This window comes from Phoxinus phoxinus (genome assembly GCF_949152265.1).
Source record: "Phoxinus phoxinus genome assembly, chromosome: 19".
NCBI classification, from domain to species: Eukaryota; Metazoa; Chordata; class Actinopteri; order Cypriniformes; family Leuciscidae; genus Phoxinus; species Phoxinus phoxinus.
Window position 1 is genome coordinate 27,946,250 of NC_136894.1, and position 18,101 is coordinate 27,964,350.

The window sequence follows — 18,101 nt, forward strand, 5'->3', positions numbered from 1 at the left end:
GTCAGTCTGGTCACTAGGGAATTACTACAACCTTTGAAACTTGAAAAAACACTAAAGGTGAAATACAGTAATATTTTAATATTAATATTTGTGTACTGTACGTACAGTAAGGGAGGTATGGTCAAAATGTCACCTGTAGTAAGTCAGTCTGGTCACTAGGGAATTACTACAACCTTTGAAACATGAAAAAACACTATAGGTGAATTACAGTAATATTTTCATATTAATATTTGTGTACTGTATGTACAGTAAGGGAGGTATGGTCAAAATTTCACCTGTAGTAAGTCAGTCTGGTCACTAGGGAATTACTACAACCTTTGAAACTTCAAAAAACACTATAGGTGAATTACAGTAATATTTTCAGATTAATATTTGTGTACTGTACGTACAGTAAGGGACTTATTGTTCAATTTTCACCTGTAGTAAGTCAGTCTGGTCACTAGGGAATTACTACAACCTTTGAAACTTCAAAAAACACTATAGGTGAATTACAGTAATATTTTCATATTAATATTTGTGTACTGTACGTACAGTAAGGGAGGTATGGTCAAAATTTCACCTGTAGTAAGTCAGTCTGGTCACTAGGGAATTACTACAACCTTTGAAACATGAAAAAACACTTTAAGTGAATTACAGTAATATTTTCATATTAATATTTGTGTACTGTACGTACAGTAAGGGACATATTGTTACATTTTTACCTGTAGTAAGTCAGTCTGGTCACTAGGGAATTACTACAACCTTTGAAACTTCAAAAAACACTATAGGTGAATTACAGTAATATTTTCATATTAATATTTGTGTACTGTACGTACAGTAAGGGACTTATTGTTCAATTTTCACCTGTAGTAAGTCAGTCTGGTCACTAGGGAATTACTACAACCTTTGAAACTTCAAAAAACACTATAGGTGAATTACAGTAATATTTTCATATTAATATTTGTGTACTGTACGTACAGTAAGGGAGGTATGGTCAAAATTTCACCTGTAGTAAGTCAGTCTGGTCACTAGGGAATTACTACAACCTTTGAAACATGAAAAAACACTTTAAGTGAATTACAGTAATATTTTCATATTAATATTTGTGTACTGTACGTACAGTAAGGGACATATTGTTACATTTTTACCTGTAGTAAGTCAGTCTGGTCACTAGGGAATTACTACAACCTTTGAAACTTCAAAAAACACTATAGGTGAATTACAGTAATATTTTCATATTAATATTTGTGTACTGTACGTACAGTAAGGGACATATTGTTACATTTTTACCTGTAGTAAGTCAGTCTGGTCACTGGGGAATTACTACAACCTTTGAAACTTCAAAAAACACTATAGGTGAATTACAGTAATATTTTCATATTAATATTTGTGTACTGTACGTACAGTAAGGGACTTATTGTTCAATTTTCACCTGTAGTAAGTCAGTCTGGTCACTAGGGAATTACTACAACCTTTGAAACATAAGAAAACACTTTAAGTGAATTACAGTAATATTTTCATATTAATATTTGTGTACTGTATGTACAGTAAGGGAGGTATGGTCAAAATTTCACCTGTAGTAAGTCAGTCTGGTCACTAGAGAATTACTACAACCTTTGAAACATGAAAAAACACTATAGGTGAATTACAGTAATATTTTCATATTAATATTTGTGTACTGTACGTACAGTAAGGGACTTATTGTTCAATTTTCACCTGTAGTAAGTCAGTCTGGTCACTAGGGAATTACTACAACCTTTGAAACTTCAAAAAACACTATAGGTGAATTACAGTAATATTTTCATATTAATATTTGTGTACTGTACGTACAGTAAGGGAGGTATGGTCAAAATTTCACCTGTAGTAAGTCAGTCTGGTCAATAGGGTACTACTACAACCTTTGAAACATGAAAAAAACACTATAGGTGAATTACAGTATTATTTTCATATTAATATTTGTGTACTGTACGTACAGTAAGGGAGGTATTGTTAAAATTTCACCTGTAGTAAGTCAGTCTGGTCACTAGGGTACTACTACAACCTGTGGAACTCGAAAAAACATTAATTATAGGACTTCGGTTTGCACATTGGGCTGAATTTGCAGACGGTCCCTAAAGCAGCCTATGTGAATATGCAGCGAATATCGAACCTAAAACTAACTTTACCCCGCTCACCCGAGTGGGGTAGCCTCACTCTCGCTCCGCCATGGAGTTAGATGTGTACCTGACGCGGATTCTAATGTGGAAGACGTGCTTGTCGCTGTTGGTGAACAGATTGGATATGGAAATATAATCTCAGCGTCAAGGATGAACAAAGCCGTGGTGGTTTTCCTTAAAGATGAAAGTTTGGTGAGTAAACTTACTGAAACCGGCGTTTGGGTGAATGGAGCGTTTACTGTTGTGTCACCGCTTGTATCGCAATCTATTAGAGTCACGATTTCGAACGTGCCGCCCTTTATATTAAATAGTGACATTGAAAAAGAATTGTTGAGGTTTGGAAAAATGGCCAGCGAAGTGAAAATGATTCCTTTGAGGTGTAGGAATGAAGCATTGAAACACGTGTTGTCTTTTCGGCGTCAGGTGTTTATGTTTCTTGATCAACAAACGCTAGATATCTCTTTCCGAATCAAACATGAAGGTAAACCGTACATGATTTACGCGAGTACCGGAAGTTTGAAATGTTTCGAATGCGGAGACGTTGGACATAAAAAGATCGCTTGCCCACATAATAAAGTACATCTAGAAAATAATAATATTGAAGTTATTTCTAGTGTAAACATTGGTGAAAATGCAGGGATCAGTGAAGAACCAAACACAATAACAATTGATGGGAAAAATAAAGACGAAAATGCAGATGAAGGGACGAGCAATCAGAAGCAAGGAAACCCAAATGGTAGTTTAGTCGGTAGGTCTACTGAAAAGAGAGGAAATCCGTGTGTGGATGTTAACGAGGGTGATGATGAAGACGAAGAGGGTCTTCGATCTAAGTTACCAAAGGTTGTTACAAATGATGCACAACCCAGACAGCATTTACATCTGTGCCAGATCCGTTTTCGAATCAGCAGATTCGCGTAGCAGTCGCACTCACTATGCAGATCTGCACCAACTCTGCGCCAGACTTGTCTTTAGCTTCGACTGTGACAGTCCGTCCGGCGGGTGCGGCGCCAATCCGGGGCAGCTGCGCAGACCAGACGCGCCACATCTGAATTGAGTCCGTCCGGCGGGTGTGGGCCGGATTCGCGCGAGCTGCGCAGACCGGACGCGCCTCAACTAACGGAACGCTTTTTTCCCTTCATAAACCCGCAACTCTATCTGACAGGCATACGAGTGGAAGACTGCAGGCTGCACCGGCTTTGCGATTATTGGTAAGTCTATTATTACAAGTAAAATGTAGTAAGTGCATTATAAAAGTAAACTCGTGTTGATGTTATAGTCTGTTAAATATTTATATTAAACAAAAAGTTGACAAAAGTTTACACTGACATTCTGACAACCTAAAACGTGTCAGACAAGCTAGCTAGGCTACGGTTAGCCGGTAGTATGTTCTTTTAGTTTTAAACATCCACAACTAATGTGAATAGGAGGCTTTAAGTTTGAATCGGTGATCACTGTCACTGATCATGACACACTGTCAAACAGCGCCTGATTGCTGGATTTTTTGCCGACAGTAGCCTATAGCCAAATCAATAAAGGACAATAAAAAAATAAAATAAAATTCAGTGAGATGGCAACCAAGGCCATAATGGCTCGTAAGTATGCCTCTCACTCAGTCTTTACCTAGGCTATATCACCACTCTCTCATTCATTTTAGTCACATAATCACATTTATTATTATTTATGTGTGGAAGCATTTTATGTCATGTAATAAAGTAATGTAATCTTTGAATATTAAATCTAATATTTACTCTTTGTTTCTTTGCTTTGTGTGCTTTTTGTACGTTTTACAGGAGCAGTGAGGAAGAATCGCATGTCTGACAAAGCCACCGACACGGAGACGGAGATGCTGTTAAATCAGATGGTTTAATCTGGCTTGTGACTGCCGGGGTGGCACCCAACTAATGAGCAGTAAATATGTGCAGTGTTCACATTAGGTTTTACTTGGTTAACATTGATCTTTAACCATATTATTTTTTTTCTCACTTGATTGTATTGGTATGTATTGTTTGTTTGTTTTTGTGCATCTGGATTCACGTCTACAGATGGTTGTTCATGCTGTGTTCTCTTTTGCCTTTTTTAAATAAAAAACTATTTTGAAAATTACAAATTGTGTGGTTTTTGAGCCTTAATTGTCTGATAGCCTAAGTGAATCACAGACCAGGGCCAGATGAGCCCCAGATGTGAAATATGACTCGCGGATCTGGGCCAGATCCGCACCACACCTCATGGCATTAATAACTGTACTGGGCCAGTGCTGGCCCAGATCTGTCTCTGATCCGTAATTCCAACCTGTTCCGGTATTGGGCCGTTGGAAAGAATGAGCCCGGCCCAGGTCCGTTTAGCGGATCTGCGCCAAATGCTAATGAAGACCTGGGCCAAATCTGGCCCAAATACATTTTGCTGTCTGGGAAAATACTGGGCAGATTTGTTTGTCCCAGTTAACTGATGCTGAGGAGCAAGTCGACACAGAGGATGATGACAAGTTTTCAGAGGCATCCGATATTCTTTCCCAATTTGGTGAAGACCAATTGTATACTGTGAATGAGGTTAATGACTTCCTGGATGCGACTTTTGGAAAAACAATAGAGATTAGTGAATTTTTTCCTGATGCAAAAAAATTCTTGCAATCAGCTGTAAAAATTCAACAGACAGCCAATTATGATGAATTGAGTAGACGAAAAAGGTTTAGGTTAAAAAAAATTGTAACTAAATTGAGAAGAAAAATGGCCCTTGAAAAAGGTCTAACAATTCCTTAATGATTAAATCACTTGGGGTGTTTTCTCTGTATTTTTCTTTGCTAACCCTTCTTTTTTTCTTTCTTGATCTTCCTTTTCTTTCAATGGGCAGTATTAAGATAGGAACAATTAATATTAATGGAGGAAGGGATGGTAGAAGAAGAGCTGTGTTGAAAGAATATATTGAAAATAAGGATATGGATATAATTTTCTTACAAGAGACACATAGTGACATAGCTAATGAGACCGAATGGAAAAAGTGGTGGGGAGGCCATATTTTCTTAAGTCATGGCACTAATTCTAAGGGTGGTGTTGCTATTTTGTTCTCGAAAAGAATTGACATAGCTTTTGAATCAAGTGATGAAATAGAGAAGGGTCGAATTTTGGCTGTTCAGGCTAATTTGATGGGTTTTTCATTTGTCTTTGTTAATGTCTATGCACCTAATAATGGTGCAGAAAGGATAAAAGCTTTTAAAAATTGCCAAAATATAATGGGGAATTATGATAAAAATGCTTGTCTAGTTTTAGGTGGTGACTGGAATTGTACATCAGATTTTACCTTAGACAGGAATGGAGAAGAACCATGCCCTCTTTCTGCTGCATGTTTAAATAATATAATAAGCCATTTTGATTTGTGTGATGTTTGGAGATCACAACATCCGGTAGAGAAGCAATATACTTGGTCGAAGTTTTCAAGTGACCACATTAGCTTTGCCAGATTAGATCGTTTTTATATTAATAAAGATTGGTGTAATAGAATTTTAAAGGCCTGTATTTACCCCAGTGGTTTTTCAGATCACCATTTATGTATGATTGTTTTTAATGTACAAAAAGCGAGATGCCATAGTTACTATTGGCATTTTAATGTAAAGTTGTTGCAGGATGCTTTCTTTTGTGAAAAATTTCATTTATTTTGGGCAAAATGGAGAGAGCGAAAGACTGATTTTGATGATGTTGTGCATTGGTGGGATGTAGGAAAAGCGCACATCAGAATTTTTTGTCAGAATTATACCGCTAATTAGGGGTGTGCCAAAAAAATCGATTCACAGAAGAATCTAGATTCTCATTGGCAACGATTCAGAATCGATCTGAAATGTCCAAGAATCGATTTAATAAATAAATAAAATCAGCTGGCTGTTCGCCTCCATTTTTGTAACGGGACGTGAGCGGCAAATCACTAAAACAAAAAGGAAGCAAATGGATGAGAGGGAGATCTTTCGTTCCTACCATTTGCATGTGTTTTAAGTCCTGTCAGTTTAACAGGGCGCGCTTGACAGGGCATAAGAACGAGCAGAGAGAGAGAGCCCCGGCCGCGCGCGCGCACTCACCCGAGCGCTGTCTGCTCTCTCTCTCTCCCTCGCGCATATGAATCAAAATCAATTAATACGATGTTGTCGGGAAAAAAAACTCTCCAGTGATGAAATGGTTTCTGTGTTGACAAATCTTGTGCGATATCCTAAACTGCCGAATGCATTGCTTGTTTTTTCTGTTTACATTTCATTGTGAATGCTGCTACGTCAGAGCGGCCAAAGCGTCAACAAGATTCCCCGTACTTTTTGACAAGTTAGCGTCCTTGACAGGGCGACCATAGCTTTTTTGCAGCTCAAGTCGGCGGCGGTGTGAACGTACAGTCAGCCGCCAGCTGCAGACCAACACACACGGCAGTGCTTCACGAAACTCCCTGCCAACTCCGAGAGGGCAAAAAAAAAAAAGAGACTCGGTCTATCGCTGCTTCATCGCCAGGTAGCTTAGGGGTAGGACTATTATTCATTTTGAAAGAAGCACTTTATTTTCATAACTTGTTATTCTTTAAGTTACTGTGTCTGACTGAGAAATATAGATGTTTTTTTGTCTTCACCGGTTGTGTTCTACATGATATTTGTGGTAAACTGCATCTATTTTCAACCATTTTGTATTATGAAGAAGCACTTTTGTTTTGTTCCAACTTTTTTTATAGCTAGATACTAATGAGTAGCAATTGAGAACATGTTTTTGATAAAAGGCACTTCCCTGAGAATTGAACTTAATAAATGTGAAAAAGACACTTTAAAGTCTCCGTTTGTCATTCTGTATAGCAAAGCAGATGAGAGTAGATCATGATCAGAAACCCGATTAGAAATCATTATGGATAAAATCGAATCGAATCGTTTTGAATCGAAAATCTTTTTGAATCGAAAATCGATTTTGAATCGAATCGTGGCCTCAAGAATCGGAATCGAATCGAATCGTGAGATGGTAAAAGATTCCCACCCCTACCGCTAATGCAAATTATTGTTTTAAAAAAACTGTTATGGAATTAGAAAATGAAATAAAATCAATTGAAAGAAGTCTATTTAACCAAAATGGTGAATCAACTGAAAGACTGAATGAAAAAAGGAAGGCTTTGGCCTCTCTCTTTCATGAGCGAGCTAAGGGAGCTTTAATAAGAGCTCGGTTCCTCTCGCTGAGAGAGATGGATGCACCAAGTTCTTTCTTTTTTAGTTTTGAAAAAAAGGAAGGAGCACGGAAGTCAATGCTACATCTAAAGAAATCGGATGGGACTGTGACAACGAATCCTAAAGAAATGAGATCAATGGCTATTGATTTCTATACAGAACTCTTTTCAGATGGTCCATGTGACATTGACTGTATGGAGGACCTTTTTAAAGATTTGCCAAAGTTGACAAATACACAGAGAAATCAACTGGAATTTGAAATAGACATTGGTGAAATAACAAAGGCTGTTGATCAGCTATCCAGTGGACGTGCACCAGGAATTGATGGCCTTCCGGCTGAATTTTATAAACAATTTTGGGACTTATTAAAAGATGACTTGTTTGATGTGTTTAAATCATCCTACAAAAAAAAAGAGTTGCCAACAAGCTGTCGGAGAGCCGTGTTATCCTTACTACCAAAGAAAGGTGATCTTGGTTTTTTAAAGAACTGGAGACCAGTGGCAATTTTGTGTACCGACTATAAAATTTTAGCAAAATGTCTTTCAAACAGATTGAAATTGTTTTTAGAACATATAGTGAATGAATATCAAACTTATTGTATTCCTGACAGAACGATAATGGATAACCTTTTTTTTGTTCGTGACATCATAGATATTGCAAAAAGGGATGAGGACAAAGTTGGAATAATTGCAATTGATCAGGAGAAGGCATTCGACAGAGTCAGTCATTTTTATTTGTTTAGTTCCCTTAAAGCTTTTGGTTTTGGTGATCTTTTTATTTCATGGATTAAACTGCTATACTCTGATGTCTCTACAATGTTGAAGGTTGGTGGAGGGCTAAGTCAACCAGTGTCAGTACGAAGAGGTATTAGACAAGGTTGTCCTTTGTCAGGAATGCTATATTGTTTAGCCATCGAACCTATGCTTAGACAATTGGGGAAACATTTGGATGGTTTGCTAATTGAAGGACAAAAAGTTAAACCTAAGTTTTCTGCCTATGCTGATGACGTTACAGTGTTCATCAAAAACAAAAGAGATGTGATTGTTTTAGAAGAAGTTTTAAAAAAGTATGAAAATGCCTCTTTAGCAAAGGTAAACTGGGGAAAAAGTGAAGGCTTCATCTTAGGAAATTGGTCTGAAGAAGAGCCACCAGTCTTACCAGGAGGTGTGAAATGGGGTAAAGAAGGCCTAAAGATTTTAGGTATTTATTTAGGAACTGAGAATTATATCCAGAAGAACTGGGAAGGAATGAATGATAAGATGTGTGATCGTTTGTCACGGTGGTCATGGATCCTGCCTCAGTTATCTTTTAGGGGGAGAGTCTTGGTCGCAAACAATCTGGCTGCTTCAGCACTTTGGCATAAGCTAAGTGTGTTGAATCCACCTGATGAAGTAGTTCATTCACTACAAAAGAAAATTAATGATTTCTTTTGGTCCGGTCAGCACTGGGTAAAATCTGCCATCTTATATCTACCAGTCAGTGAAGGTGGACAAGGCCTAATAGATATAAAGAGCAGAATCAAGGCCTTCAGGCTGCAGACTGCACAGAAATTGCTGTACTCTGGAAAAATCTGTTGGGCTGATACAGCTTGTTCCTTATTACGTAGCATGAATTGTTTTAAATATGATTTTAATCTGTTTTTAATCAGTTTGAAGGACATGGCATGGAATGATTCATCTTCATTTTATAAATCAGTTTTGAAAGTGTGGAGTTCTGTCTTTCAAATAAGGAGAGATTCGAATCTTGAAGGTTGGATAAAAAATGAACCACTCTTTAACAATCCTTTGGTACAAGCAAATGTGCTGAAAATGAAAAGTTTGCAAACATCTATGGTGAGAGCAGAATGCACATGTTTGTCGAATCTAAAGATTGGGAACAAGTGGAAGAGTCCCCAAGAACTGTGTAGTTTGACGGGAATTAAGTCTGTTAGATTTATGGAAAAAGTGATGAAGGAAATTTTCTCAGTTCTTCCTTCTATTTACAGACAAAGTATTAAAGGAAATCACTGTGGTAAACAAGAGGATGAAATGAAAGAATGTTTTCCAAAACTTCAGATTTCAATGATAGTAGATGAAGAGCCCGGAAAAGAATCAATTCTTTTTTTCTGTATACCTGAACTGAATTTGTTTGAAGATGTTTCAAAGAAAGCTTTGTATTTATCATGTGTGAAGGTCTCTCATCAATCTGAACTGAAGAATTGTAAAATATCAAAGTGGTTGGAGGTGTTTGGACAGGACTCCTCTCCTAAGAGATGTTGGAGGTCTTTGTACAAGTCACCTATAGAAAAGCGCACAGCTGATCTTCAGTGGAGGATTGTGCATTCAGCAATTGCGACTAATAGATACCTGGCACGTGTTGACCCCACTGTGGGGACAGAATGTAATTTTTGTGGTCATGAAGAAACTTTAAAGCATCTGTTTTTAGATTGTTCTAGGCTGAATGATTTGTTTCAGATTTTAAAGGGTTGGCTTAGAACACTTGGAGAGGATATGAATGAAAATATGTTTATATTCGGCCCAAAATATATTACAACAGATAAGAAAAGAATTTCTTTAGTCAATTTTTTAATTGGTGAAGCTAAGCTGGCAATATGGATCACAAGAAAAAATAAGCGGATAGGTAGTGGAACAATTGAACCTGAGCTTATTTTAAAGGCTTTTGTATCTGCAAGGATTAAAGCAGAATTTGCTTTTTTCAAATTAACAAAAAATTTGGTTGCATTCAGTGAGTTTTGGGGACAAGCAGAAGTGTTGTGTGTGGTTGACCAAGAGGAAACTGTATTCCTAAATCTGTAATTTTTATTTTTTATTTAAACTTTTATTTTATTTTTTATTTTTTTTATTTTTTTGTATGTTTTTTTGTGAATGTATATGGTTTTGATGTTTAATGTACGCATGTTTTTATGTGTGATAAGGCCATTTTGTATGGCTATTGTATGGCGATGATGTTTTTAAAAAAAACAAAACACCTTTATTAATCTTCGTGAATAAAGAGTTGTTAAAGTCAAAGTCTCTCTCTCTCTCTCTCTCTCTCTCTCTCTCTCTCTCTCTCTCTCTCTCTCTCTCTCTCTCTCTCTCTCTCTCTCTCTCTCTCTTCACACACTGAGTGTTTAATTTTCTCCAGTCAGTTAATTGAAAACCTTCAGGCCTAACAAAGTATTTAATGCTGATTCCAAATCAAAACAGATTCATCACTGATTACAGACTATATAATTCGGGAAAGCTATAAAAAAAACTTTAAATATAAATGGAAAGCCTCACAGATAATTACTGAAAGGTAACTCTATTTAAATCTGTTGTTTCTTTAGGACTAGAGAGCATCTCAATCCGCTGACTGTTGTGTGAGTCAGAGAGGAGCGGAGCGTCATGTCCGAAGCGTTTGACTGTGCCGGCTGTAAGGAGTCTCTGTACGGGAGGAAATACATCCAGGTGGACGACGTTCCTCACTGCGTCCCCTGTTACGACCGGCTGTACGCAAACACCTGCCAGGAGTGCAAAGAGCTCATCCCACACAACTCTCGCGTGAGTGTTTCACTCGACATTACATCCAATCACATGCAAATCCTGCTGGAAAATGAAGGAAGCATGAAGTGCTCTGAATATGTGCTGGTAGACGGCTGCGTTGACTCTGGATTTAATAAAGCACAGTGGACCGAAGTCCTCTTTTCTGATGAGAGCGAATTTTGCATTTGCAACTCCAGCCGATGACATGGCTCCCCAAACCAATGAAAAGCCTGACTGTGGACTTCAAGCTTCTTGGATTGTGTTCCTCTGCTCTCTTCCTCCAGACTCTGGGACCTTGGTTTCCAAATGAGATACAAAATTTGCTCTCATCAGAAAAGACTGTGCTTTATTAAATCCAGAGTCAGCGCAGCCGTCTACCAGGACATGTTCAGAGCACTTCATGCTTCCTTCATTTTCCAGCAGGATTTGCACCTGCCCACACTGCCAAAAGAACCAAGACCTGGTTCAATGACCATATTACTGTGTAATTACTGTGTGATTTCATGTAATATTCAAATTTTCTGGGATTTTGATTTCGTGGGTTTCATAAGCTGTAAGCCATAATCATAAAAATTATAACAAATAAAGGCTTGAAATATCTCACTTTGCATGTAATCAGTCTATATAATATATTAGTTTCATATGTTAAGTTGAATTCTTGAAATAAATCAACTTTTTTGATGGTATTCTAATTATATGACCAGCACCTGTATATATATATATATATATAGTACTTTGGTGTTCCATGGTTGTATTCAGAACGGGTTTATTTCAAAATACCATAATATTATTATGTGATACCATCACTGATCACTGTATTATTTAACCACAACAGTACGGGTTAAAATGTCCTGCAGTATACCGTGGTATTTTCCATGTAGTTTATATCTGATACCAGCACAGTACTTTTTCATAAGTGTTCTTATGTGTGTGTGTGACTTGCAAACGTCCACAGTATTTATAAACACTGCTATCAATTGCTTCCACTTGTACTGTGTTGTATTTGGATGTGTCTTCGTGTGTTTTATGATTGCTCTTCAGTGAGTTTACACACACAGGCATAAATTCATTCCGTATACTAACTATTTACAGGAGATGAATCTGTGTATAATTCGTCATAGATGTCCAGTCTCACAGCTGCTCACGGTCACGCGTGACAGACGTCCAGAGCAAACCGAGCGCTCACCGTCTGACTCGCACGTCCACTGGGAGAAACACTACTACTACACGCTCTCTCTCTTTCTGTGTTTTTCTCCCTCGTTCTCCATCAGTCATCTGTAGACGTGATCAGGGGCGTAATTTGTGGGGGGGTTGGGGGGGAGATAACCCCCCCAATATTTAAATCTATGCATTACAACCCCCCCACAACCCCCCCAATATTTATACCATGATCACATGAAAACCCCCCCAATGTTCAAACCAAATCTACGCCCTTGGACGTGATGATTTGTGGGTCATTTGGCTGGAAGGACATCATTTATTATGCATGTTTGAACTGGTCTGAGTCAGTGTCTCACAGGTCACATGACGGGCTGTTGGGTTTCAGAAGTCAAGTTAAGTCACCTTTATTTATATAGTTTTATACAATTCAGATTGTTTCAAATCAGCTTTACGGCACACCGTCACCGAGATCTCTCAGATCTGATTTCTCACATCTTCACTGGAAGATCTCGAGTGTTTTAGACAAACACGAGGAGGTTCAACAGAAGCTTCTGTTCTGTGTTCAGTATTCATAGCCGTCTGATCTTGGCGAGCTTGGATTAGTGGACGATTGTAAAGCATGTTTTCATTGCGTAGACAATTCCTTTCATGGTAGTGGAAGTGACACAGAGAACAGCAAGATCTGTTTTGCTTCAACATGCTTTTGGTCATAGAAGTTCCTGCACAACCAGCTGTGTCACCTCCTTTCACCTTTTGTTCAGCTTTTGCAGTGACCTTTGATCCAAAATTTAATGATGTAACTGTGATTTAATAGATTCGATTCTATGGACAACATGCGACATGCCACGTCTTCCTTCTTGAACTGTATCCAGGGGTAGTCAGTCTCATGCATGGTCACAAGATCTAACCTAAATTCAATAAACACAGTACCGCATGATTTTCTAGAATGTTTTAATATAATTGACAGTTGCACTATATTTATATCTTTGTGTTCTTGTGTTCAGGAGCTGTATTATGAGGAGGGCTATTATCACGAACAGTGTTTGCGCTGCTCACACTGCAGCCGTTCTCTGGCCGACGAGCCGTTCTCCCGTCAGGAAGAAGTCCTGGTGTGTAACGAGTGTTACCGTAATGAGCTTTCCTCTAAATGTGTGGCCTGCGCCAAGACTGTGATGCCAGGTACAGTTCCACACACATACACACACACACACACGCTTATATTTCATTTATATACTGTATACTCTAACATTCGAAAGTTCGGGGTCAGTAAGAATTTTTTTTTTTTTTTTTTTTGAAAGAAATTGATACTTTTATGCAGCAAGGATACAGTACATCAAATTGATCAAAAGTGCCAGTAAATACATTAATATTACAAAATATTTATATTTCAAATAAATGTTGTTCTTTTAAACTTTCTATTCATCAAAGAATCCAGAATAAAATGATCACAGTTTCCACATGGGCGTAAATTTTAAGCAGCAAAACTGTTTTCAACATTGATGATAATAATAATAAATGTTTCTCGAGCAGCAAATAATCATATTTGAATGATTTCTGAAGGATCATGTGACACTGAAGACTGGAGTAATGATGCTGAAAATTCAGCTTTGATCACGGGAATAAATTACATTTTTAAATAGATTGAAATAGAAAACAGTTATTTTAAATTATAATAATATTTCACAATTTTACTGCTTTTACTATATTTTTTAACATAGGAATAAATTATTAAAGTCATATTTATATATATTTAGTGCTGGGCAACAATTAATTGTGATTAATCACGTCCAAAATAAAAGTTTGTGTTTACATAATATATGTGTGTGTACTGTGTATCATTATTTTGTATATATAAATATATACATATGCATGTTTATATTTAAGAAATATTTGCATGTATATACTGTATATATATTTATTTAATATATAAATAAATAAATAAATCTTAAATATATACATGCATGTAATTATATACATAGTTATACACAGTACACACACATATATTATGTAAACACAAACTTTTATTTTGGATGCGATTAGTCGGTTGCTCAGCACAAATATATATATATATATATAAATAATTTAATTCTATAGATTTGAATTGCAGAAAATTGTATTCTGCTGCTGTGAACATCTCAATCATCACAAGCCTCTTGCATGTAATTGGTTGTACCAGATTGTATAGATTACAATCATAATACAACACAACAAATACGAAACCTTTCCAATATAATCCGACAGAAAATGAAGTTAGTGTGTTTCTCACCCTGCCCGCTAAAGCAGAAACCGAGTTAATGAGTTCTGATTGGGCGTCAGGGTGCGGCAGAGATGTGACAGTGTGATACAGACACACTCCGCTGAGAGAGAAAACCCTGCGGCCACGCTCACACACACACGCCTCCAGGCCTGACGCCAACACTCGGGCGTTACATTACCCATAATTACACTCCGCCGCCTCTGTCTCTCTGGAGCTTTTCAGAGAGAAATAAGAGATGGTGAAGGTTCCAGAAGGATAAAATTACAAACTGAAAGTGGCAGCTCTCTCCTCCCTCGCTCATTTGAAACAGACCCGCCGTCTCAGTCTCCTTCTGGGCTCATTTACACACCCTTTATACAGAGATCAGGTGAGCCAGTGTGGCGTTTTCCCACCAAACCTGTAAGTTACATCTGCAACTTGTGCATTTCCAGATTCCAGATGCATTTTATTGAAATACCAGCCATTGTGCATGGGGTTTTCAACGCCCACAACTTTTGCACGCCTCAGAAACAAAACACCCACTCGGGAGGCTTTTGTAGATCCAGGGCAGTTCAAGTTTAAATGTGAGAATGTCGTTGTGTAGTAGACAGACTGTAGCGTGACATCACACATGTGGTTAGTCTCTGCATTATAGACGAATTACTTATCAGACATGCTCAGCCACCCTCGACACAATACACACGCTTGAGGAAGAACCTGTAGTGCGTGCTGAACAGCTGAGGCTGTTTCTCAGAAGAAAACCAGTGCAAGCACAAGCACATTCACAATGATGTAACGAGATAAACATTATAAAAGCTATGAGATAATGTTTAGCTCTTAAATAAAAAAACAGAGAAATCAAAGTGACAGTTTTTTGTGTCCCACTAGTATATATATATATTATATATATATATATATATATATTGGGGGGGGGGGGGGGGGGGGGGGTTCTTCAATTTTAGTTTTTATAATTTAATACTTAAACATATTTCAAGCAACATTTCTAAATTTTGTTTACTTTTTTCCGTTCAAATGTTTGTTTGTTTTCTCTCTCAGGCTCTAAGCGGCTGGAGTACGAAGGCTGCTCGTGGCACGAGGGATGTTTTGTTTGTTGCGGCTGTGAGAAGCCCATCGGCGGACAGTCGTTCATCCCTGATAAGGACGAGTTTTACTGTGTGCCCTGTTACGAGGGACGCTTCTCCCCACGCTGCGCCCACTGCAAACAGGTGAGAGGAAAACCAGCACTCTTCACTCTAAAAAATGCTGGGTTGTTTTAACCCAATTTTGGGTCAAATATGGACAAACCCAAACGTTGGATTAAAAATGCATGGGTTTGTCCATATTTGACCCAAAATTGGGTTAAAATAACCCAGCATTTTTTAGAGTGTAAAAATTGAGCTTGATGATTCCATGAAGAACCTTTAACATCCACGAAACCTTTCCATTGGACAAAAGGTTATTTATAGTGGGAAAAGGCTATTAAAATATTCCTCACACAAATAAAAAAATTATATAGTTATTATAAGTCTATAGTATAGAGCAAAAATATTTTTTTTTCATGCACTGGTCAATTTTGAGATTTTGACCTATTTGGCTTTTCTTATCATCTTACTAGTGGAAAGAAAACATCCAAAATACACTTTTTATTTTACTCTATTTGCATCTCTAGATTTCGATTACAATTCATATATTTAAAGGTTGCTTTCTTAAAATGAGTTTTTTACCTCTTTGAGTTGTATGCAGTGAATGACAGTGTGTTTGCTGGTCTCGTCTCTCACAGATCTTGGTTCAGGGTGGCGTTACGTACAGAGACGAGCCCTGGCATAAAGAATGTTTCTTGTGTTCGGGTTGTAAAGTCCAGCTGGCCGGACAGCCTTTCACAACGCAGGGTGAAGATGCGTTCTGTGTGAAGTGCTTCAGTAACCTGTACGCCCAAAAATGTGCCGCCTGCGACAAACCCATCACAGGTCAGTGTGTGTTAATGTGTCCTTATAACAAGAGCGCTCTACATTAGCAGTTCCTTCAGCTGAGAACAGAAACACTGTCAGAAACAAGAGACAGTCGTCACAGAAACATGTCATGTGTGTTTGAGTGTGTTTCAATATAGTTCTGCTTGAGCATCGGGCACTCAAGAGTCTCTCATCCACGGGTCATGCACTATGAGATTAATATCTAACTCAAATATCAATTTCAAATATCTAACTGTTTATATGTTTAACCCTAAAGTGTATCATATTTGATACACACATTTCTAAAACATTATCAAAACTTTTCTGAACACAATCTTCTACATGCCATCCATTGTATAAGTGATAGTTTATACATTTTTAGTAAATAAAAGCCCTTTTAGTGTTATTCCATACATCTTTTTTTATATATATTTTTAAGAAAAAAATCATGTTAAAATGTGAGTGTTTAATATGATACATTTATGTGTTAACAATAAAAACAACAGAGATTTGATCATAAAACTAAGCATTATATCTAATTAAGACATTATTGGGAAATATACTGTAGAGTTACAACTGATTTTTACATGCATTTTATGAAGTTTGCTAATACTGTCATAAAGATCTCAATGATTTGCATTACAAGCAATCATGGGGCACTTTATGGGGCATATAAATATCAGGAACAATAAATTGCATGTTTTTGGTCAGTTTGGACCTTTAAATAAAATGTAGGTGTTTTTATTTTCTCCAATTGTGAGCTTCATATTCTCAGTATATCATACTATTAGCCATAATATCCTGATATCATAAAATGCTAAGCAAAAATGTAAAAAAAAACTTTGCAGTGTAAAAGTGAAACTAACCTCAAAAGTTCAGGAAAGACTCTGGTTGTCTTAAAGGCTTAAATCAGAGAAGCTAACCAGCATAATCAAAAACAGGTGAAAGACATAAAGCATAATCAGTCCAAGTAAAACCATAAGAAGGAATGAAAAATAGAGAAGGAGTGCCCCCCAGTGGCTCACGCGGGCACTCCAGCCGCTGATTGTCACAGAATGCTTATAAACTATTTAAATGATGTTCACTTGAAATGAAAGTCCTCTCAATGTCTCTGTCAGGTTTTGGAGAAGGGAAGTACGTGTCGTTTGAGGATCGGCAGTGGCATCAGTCGTGTTTTAAGTGTTCTGAGTGTTCGGTGTCTCTGGTCGGCGCTGGATTCTTCCCCGACGGGACAAAGATTCTCTGCAAAAACTGCAATGCCAAATAATTCAAAACTGCTTCTGTAGATGTGCTGAAGAACAGACCGTTGTGATAGAAACACATTTATGAAACATCATGTATACATGTAAGATGTGTTGGTGTTATTCTCCCAAATCTGTTAAAAAGCTCTATATTTACATATTAATAATGATTTAACAGGTGGCTTGCTATTTGTGTTGCTTTCAAAATAATACTTGTAACTTTGTTTTTAAATGTTTGATGTATTTTTACATATGAATGTCTTCTGTAAAACTGCTGTTGTGTTTCCTTTCATAAAATGTTTGTTACATATAAAACAACAACTTTCAAATATCATTTGAGGTTCAGTAAAATTATGTTTTCACTTTAAAAAACAAAACAAGAACAATGTACCTATATATTTCTGAGACAAAATGTCTGATAAAATATGTAAAGGTTATGGAAATAACTCCATCCTAACATCTCTAATCACGAATAAACCCTTTATAATAAGTTCAGTCTACTGATATAAGATTGATAAAATATTATTTCTTGTTTTCTGGGGATATAAATCAAAATTAAGTGTTTTGTTGCTTTAAAAAAGGCAACATTATCTACTAATGTTTTAAGCAAAAACTCACTTCACTTTGATATATATCCCCATAAAACAAGACATAATATCTTATGGCATTTTACTGGTAAATTTTCTTGATTTAAGAATTTTTAGAT

General features: G+C 37.1%; 1 protein-coding gene across 3 annotated transcripts in view; it reads left to right on the forward strand.

Annotated features, from left to right (window-relative positions):
- Positions 1 to 17,880, forward strand: part of fhl3b (four and a half LIM domains 3b) — a 37,343-nt gene extending 19,463 nt beyond the window's left edge. For 2 of the 3 annotated variants that reach the window (XM_079591744.1, XM_079591746.1), the window contains exons 2-6: positions 10,613 to 10,826; positions 12,974 to 13,148; positions 15,262 to 15,431; positions 15,986 to 16,172; positions 17,273 to 17,880. In XM_079591744.1, the coding sequence (XP_079447870.1) occupies positions 10,671 to 10,826; positions 12,974 to 13,148; positions 15,262 to 15,431; positions 15,986 to 16,172; positions 17,273 to 17,421 (837 nt within the window). In that variant the 5' untranslated portion in view covers positions 10,613 to 10,670 and the 3' untranslated portion in view covers positions 17,422 to 17,880. Of the gene's footprint in view, positions 1 to 2,061; positions 2,328 to 10,612; positions 10,827 to 12,973; positions 13,149 to 15,261; positions 15,432 to 15,985; positions 16,173 to 17,272 lie in introns of those variants that run through there. The other variant, XM_079591745.1, reaches the window with a different exon arrangement.
- The last annotated feature ends 221 nt before the right edge of the window (positions 17,881 to 18,101 follow it).